At 32.5% G+C, this 6,381-nt stretch overlaps 1 protein-coding gene across 1 annotated transcript; it reads right to left on the reverse strand.

The window, feature by feature from the left end:
- Positions 1-823: 823 nt before the first annotated feature.
- On the reverse strand, positions 824-5,840 carry LOC111895523 (protein NUCLEOLAR COMPLEX ASSOCIATED 4). Its single transcript, XM_023891611.3, has 16 exons — positions 5,673-5,840; positions 4,519-4,935; positions 4,347-4,439; positions 4,114-4,187; positions 3,947-4,008; positions 3,789-3,840; positions 3,568-3,668; positions 3,064-3,152; positions 2,854-2,955; positions 2,678-2,736; positions 2,154-2,328; positions 1,894-2,067; positions 1,691-1,778; positions 1,491-1,548; positions 1,269-1,374; positions 824-1,164 (listed from the first exon to the last, which is right to left on the reverse strand). The coding sequence occupies exons 2-16, from the start codon at positions 4,906-4,908 to the stop codon at positions 1,054-1,056; spliced, it is 1,734 nt and encodes a 577-aa protein (XP_023747379.1). The 5' UTR covers positions 4,909-4,935; positions 5,673-5,840; the 3' UTR covers positions 824-1,053.
- Between the last annotated feature and the right edge of the window lie 541 nt (positions 5,841-6,381).

The following is a 6,381-nucleotide window of genomic DNA, read 5'->3' on the forward strand; positions in this document are numbered from 1 at the left end:
TAGGCACTTAACACAAAAAAAAATGAGTCGAGCTCGAGCCTGAATCAAGCTTGTATAATTCTTTACAAGCTCGAGTCGAACTCAGTAAAAGAAAGCCCGAATCGAGTCGGACCGCAAGCCTTGTACAACTTAAGCGAGTCTGAGCCAAGCCAGACTCAATCTCGACTCATTTGCACCCCTAAGGGAGGAGGGAGTCGTTCCCACTGAACCCATTGAACCCACTGTCACATTAGCTTTTCTCTTTGATTTTTCTTTATCTTTCCGAACCCACAACACACGGAAATCCTATCTTTTTCAACCCACTCAATTAAAAAAAATACTAAACAACTAAGGTACAAGTCTTAAAACATATGGTACAACAGAAAATGAGAGAAAGTAGAAAGAGAGAGAGAGAGAGAGAGAGAGAGAGAGAGAATGAAGTGGGTTCGTGAAACCAATTAAACAATCCGCCGAAGACGAAGTGGTACCGACGGTAACTCTATTGCTAATTAAGATTTTACCTTGATTATTTTGTATATTTTTTTTAATTAAGTGGGTCGAGAAAAATAGGATTTCCATGTGTTGTGGGTTCGGAAAGATGAAGAAAAATCAAAGAAAAAAGCTGATGTGGCAGTGGGTTCAATGGGAACAACTCCCTCCTCCCTAACTACATTTACACCTACACATTACTAACTATTTTAACTATATTATACTTTTAACTAACCGTCTTACTTATTTAGAATTATATTCATTAAATAAATATATGTACACAAATTATAATCGTTATATAAAAATTTAGCATAAAGAAAAAAATACTTTCATCATTTAAAATAAAATTTTCAAAAAAACAAAATTGCGGGATGAGCTTGGCTTCAAATCCCTTGAATTTCTGTACATTACAGTATCCATACATAATATTTGACATGATGTTGTCAAATGTTTCTCATCACATGAACACATCACATCGATAAGTTAAATCACGTAAAACTCATGTATTACATAATAATAAAAAATGACAAGAAAACAAGTAAAAGAAAATGGAAGCATCAATTTCCTATTACAAGAGTGTCTTTGTTAACAATCACTTGATTGGAAAATCCAACCAGCAAAATCAGTCTCTGAGAACAAGGAAGTAGGTGTGGTCTTGTTGAATGCAAGGGGTACTTGTTTAACCCTCCGTCTTATCTGCAATTCACAAACAACCCCTCCAACTTATAATCACACTTTACTATAAACTAAAAAAGTAGTCAACTTTGAAAATCTAGAACAAATATAAATAATAATATTACCTCCTCTTTGAATATGGTTGCATATGAACCTGAACTAAAATCCTTTATAGCAACTTCGGTTGTCTTGGATCTAACTGTCAAATCATTTTCTAGCGACAAAACAAATCTACACAAATACAAAAATGGACTTCAACTATAAATAAATAGTAGCATTTCTTTTTGACTTAAATGTAGAAATACTTTTACAAATTTGTCCTGATTTACTTATCCATACATACATACCTAGACACAGGAGGACAGTAGTGGTGGCGCAAGGTGTCAATTTCCCATAGAGAACTCCCTGCAAAAAAAAAAAAAAAAATGAGAAACTCATTTTCATTTGTTTGTTTAAAACATTGTAGTTTGCCAAAAATAAATGTAAGTAGAAGGATATGCTATAAATATAATGCAGAATTCAAAGAAAGTATGTTGCAGAAACTTACTCATAGCATTGGTTTTAAGAAGATCAGTTTCCTCATTATTGAAATGATCAATGCCTGATTTGACAGTTTCAGTTTCACCATCATCCTCCTGGAAAAAATAAAAAAAATAAAACCATTCAAGGTGGAGCTTATAATCTAGTTCTAGTACATATAAAAACTATCATCAAGTAAAAGATATAGAAAATAATGATTAAATCTGTTACCTGGTGGACTAAACAGTTGATTGAAGGATGTCTTCTCAAAAGATTATGAATAAGAGCAATAATAACAAGACCTCCAGAAGGAGGGACTGTAAGTGCTAGCCTACTTAGTTTCTTAGCAAAAGAAGCAGCTAGATAAGCTGGAAGAAGTGGCGATTTCAGACATGAATCAAGAAGCTGCAAAAACACAAACACAAATTCATATTTTAAAAAACACTAATAATATATATATAAAATAAAGAGAGAAGCAAAACAGAACTCACTTGGAAGAACTTGGCTCTGTGTTTTGCTATGAAAATAGAAGGTTCTAGAAGAGCATAAAGCTTCACATAAAGATTGGGATACTCTAAACCATGTTCTGTCATCAGAACAAACAAGCTGCTAAGTGCCATGACACTTATAACACCTCCAATGTCATAAGATCTTGTCAAAAAATCACTGCATATATCAATCCAACCACTCTTGTTAAAATTAAAAAAAAAAAAGCTAAATGCAAGAAATAGCAATTTACTTTCATTCTTTCTATATAATAATTCTGTTACAGCAATGTACTTTCAATTCTTTTCTTATTCAACCAACCCTTTATCTTATTAGGACATTAATACTTTCAAAAATGCCCCCTATTATAGCAGTGTGTTTGGAAGACAATGGAATAAATGGATAGATTTTTGGAAGTACAGCTTTATAATAAACAAATCAACGAAAGTACATTGCTATTTCTTGCATTTGACAAAAAAAGAGGTATAGTATATATCTAAGAAACGAAAAATCTTCAAATGGGACTCACCATAACAGAATGGGATTAGACAAATAAGGGATCACTGTCTGATGAAGGGCAACAAGAACCTAAGTACGAAAAAGTCAAGAAAAGTCATATTCTCGTTCAGCTTTTTTTACTCTGGCTTTGATACTTTTGAGTGGATAATGTACAAAAAATAAATGATTAAGCTTTTAAAAATCTACCTCCTTGTAGACATCGATAGGAAGTGGTAATCTAAGGAATGACATCCATGCTTTAGAGAATTTCAACTTCATCTTTTTGGAAATATTAGCCGAAGATGCAACCTGCCATTAATGAAAGAAAGGAGTAAATTTGAAATTTGACGATACATATATTTTAATTTTTATAAATGCTAGAAAGGAAATTAAAGATCAAAAAAATGAAAAACTTACATCATTGCTAGACTTCTTGACCTCACCCTGTTTTTCTTCTGTTCCCTTGGTTTTCTTGGATTTTGTTTTACCTTCTTTGGAGAAAACACCTAACATTTAGAAAAAAGTATACACAGAGTTATAGTAGAAACATAAGAGCTAAATGCAAGAAATAACAACGTATTTTTATCTATTTGTGCATTATAGCATCCCACTTTTTTTTCTATTACAAAATTGTACATGTACTAACAATTTATTTTCTTATTAAAACATTACATTTTGAAAAATCTACCCATGTATAGCATTGTACTCTAATTTTTTTTTCTTATTGAAACATTTTTCTATGAAAATCCGGTTTACCCTTTTCTTGCTATGAAAATCTACCCAACTATAGCACTAAAAATTGCTTTGGTTTTGGAAGACATTGTTATAATTGGGTAAATTTTTCAAAGTAAAATGTTGTAAAAGCAAAAAAATGTTCCTAATTTTGTAACCCTATTATTATGTAAGAATATAAAAAGTCACCTGATCCATTCCACATTTCATATTCAGAATTTTCACCAAGTTGTTCAAGGGGTGGTATCTTAGATATCACATGATGTATATTGCAGACTAAAAGCTGCCCACTGCATTTAAACAAACAAATTATCACGTTTCATGTCAGATTTAACTTAAAAACATAATGACAATTTGAAAAATAAATAAACAGTATGCTAATGACTACAAGCATGAGTGGTTTGAATGACCTTGCTCTTGCTGGACTTTCTAATTTGGTATTTGCACTTTCAGGATCAGTGTCTGGTGAATAGTTAGCTCATTAGAATCCAATAAATAGTGAAAACAATGATGACAAAAGCTGTTTTCAACTTTTATTAAAACTATTAATATACATGTGCAAAAGTACCTTGACAATCTTTAACATCAAGTGTTCGAGTTATCTTTTCCAAGCTTATGTAAGTAAAATAGCTGCCACATAGGAAAGAGTGAAGGATTATTGAAAAGAATTGATGGAATAAGCTAGAGAAAAGAAAAAAAGGAGTGATTTTATCATGAATGATTAAATCTTTTTACCGGACATCAATGTACTTGAAATACTTTGTTACAAGCAAATTTAACAAAGTATCATACTCCTCTGTAGAGTAAACCTGAAAAACATCAAAGATATTAAGAAAATCAATCAACTTTGCAACAAACATACAACGGAAAAAATAGGCTAAGGTTTAGCATTAGAGAAAAGAATTAGTGGGGTAGTTTTGATGAATGGGTGTGCATATAAACAGTTCAAAAGGGTGTAACAAACTCACCAGGCTATGGATGAATTTATGGTATATAGAAGAATGAAAGGTCCCTGCATTTCCAACCTTCACACACTCCATCAAAGTATCCATCACCACTTCCTGATATTCCACATCATTCAACAAGAATTACACTCCACAAGTTTGTAAAAATAGACAAGTAAAGATTAAAAGTACTTACTCTGAGAGCTTCTTCATCAAGTGATGGAGAAAGTGCTAGCTGAATTAGGCATTGAACAAAGTCATCAAATTTAGAACGAACCCATGTCTGGTAAATCGATTCGGGATCTTCAGTAGGTTTAGCTGAAGAAGAAGGGAGTTGGGGAAGAAGTGGGGTGAAGAAGGATTGGAGAGAAAGAAGAGATTCAAGGAGGAATTCACGAGGATAGGAGGACTTCAGATCGAGGAAATTAAGTAAAAGAGGAAGGTTGTTAATGTGAGCTCTTGATGAGAGCAACTGTTCACCCAGTTTTCTGACATCAGAAAGATCTTGATGCTTCTTCTTCCTCTTATTGTTGTCTCCCAATCCTTTGTTCTTTCGCTTCTTTGATGATGATTGAATGGACGTCATTGATAGAGAAACTTGTTACCTAACAATCTGTGAAATTTTTGATAGTTTAGAAATGGAAAATACCAAATTTTTGCTACCTAACTTGTAAAGGGGTTGTTTGGTACTATTAACTTCCAGAGAATGAAAAATGAAGTAGTGGAAGATTACATGCTTAAAGAGTTATCTTTGTTAATGTGGGCAAGAAAGAGGTGTTCAGTAATATTTATGCTTCCAGAGTGTGAAAGATGAAACGAAAGATTACATGCTTATGAAGTAATAGGTTCTTTTTAACCTAAACTATAAAATAAGAAATGAAATATGTTTTTTTTTTTCTTCAAAGGGAGAAAGATTCATGAAAGCAACAAATCTTTTTTAGACATTGCATAATGAGTATATGAACAGACAAGAGGTTTGTTTAAAAGGTGCAAAGATGATCAAATACAAATACAAGGCTTGACAAGAACAGATTTTAACAGATTATGAGCATCTTATCATAAAATTGAACTGAAACATTGGGTGCTACTGTTATGAACAGGTTCAATGTTAAAACTCTTTTGGCTAATCTTGTTCCCTGTTGATTTCAAACATATATCTAAAAGTTGCAGAGATCACATAGATTTCTATTTCAACAAAACTCAAACGATTTTGATTTCAACAGAACAAACATAAGCAAAATGAATCATCGCTAACGACATTGATAACCTTGAACTCAATGATTTCGATTTCAACAGAAAGCAGGTAAAAAAAGAAACCGAGAGCAGGAAAAAAATTGAAGAAAAGCGAACCTGTAGCTATAGGGTGGGAAGGTCTCCGGCTTATCTGTTGGGTGCCAGGGTCTCCGGCCGGTGGCTTCACAGGGGAGGCGATGGCATACGGCGGCGAGCAGGGCAGGACTCGCTTGAGGAGCCGACGAACGTGAGAAGCAATGGAGGCGTCTCTGTTTTTGTGGGTTTGCGTAGCATCTGTATAAGGTTTTTATTAGGTCAAGGGTATATTGGTAAATTCTGGTGACACTAAGGTAAATTCATCTTAAACTAAAATTGTTTGATTTTTCGTGGGTAAAATGTCTGCGGTCTGCGATCACATTTGTAGACTGCAGTCTGGAAAAAGAAGACTGTTTGGTTTTTTAACATCTGTGGGCTACTAAAATAAACTGAAATCTAAATAAAGTGATTTTTTTTAAACTTCAAAGTGATTTTTTAATATTTTTATGACTTTGTTATAAATAATTAACGAATCCAGATCAACATTTATGTATTATTGTATAAAAATAAAAATAAAAATGATATGAATTGACGTATATATTTGATAAAAATCAACAACTTAAATTGCAAAGTTACAACTAAACATTATAATTAGTGATCAAAGAATTTGATATAATGAATGGATGGAAATAAACTTTGATTTTTTCAATTAAATCCATTAAAAATATACCATAAATATTTTCTCGAGAAATTGACGATACTGTATTAAATAATATTTTACAAAATTTAA

Source organism: Lactuca sativa, chromosome 5, assembly GCF_002870075.4.
Source record: "Lactuca sativa cultivar Salinas chromosome 5, Lsat_Salinas_v11, whole genome shotgun sequence".
In the NCBI taxonomy this organism is placed as follows: domain Eukaryota; kingdom Viridiplantae; phylum Streptophyta; class Magnoliopsida; order Asterales; family Asteraceae; genus Lactuca; species Lactuca sativa.

What these genes read in the sequence shown, in the direction of transcription:
- LOC111895523 (XM_023891611.3), bottom strand. Translation starts at nt 4,908, where the DNA reads ATGACGTCCATTCAATCATCATCAAAGAAGCGAAAGAACAAAGGATTG. An exon ending in TGATGTTAAAGATTGTCAAG is followed by an intron (nt 3,841 to 3,946) that starts GTACTTTTGCAC and finishes ACTATTCACCAG; the next exon opens with ACACTGATCCTGAAAGTGCA. An exon ending in TCTAATCCCATTCTGTTATG is followed by an intron (nt 2,329 to 2,677) that starts GTGAGTCCCATT and finishes TGATATATGCAG; the next exon opens with TGATTTTTTGACAAGATCTT.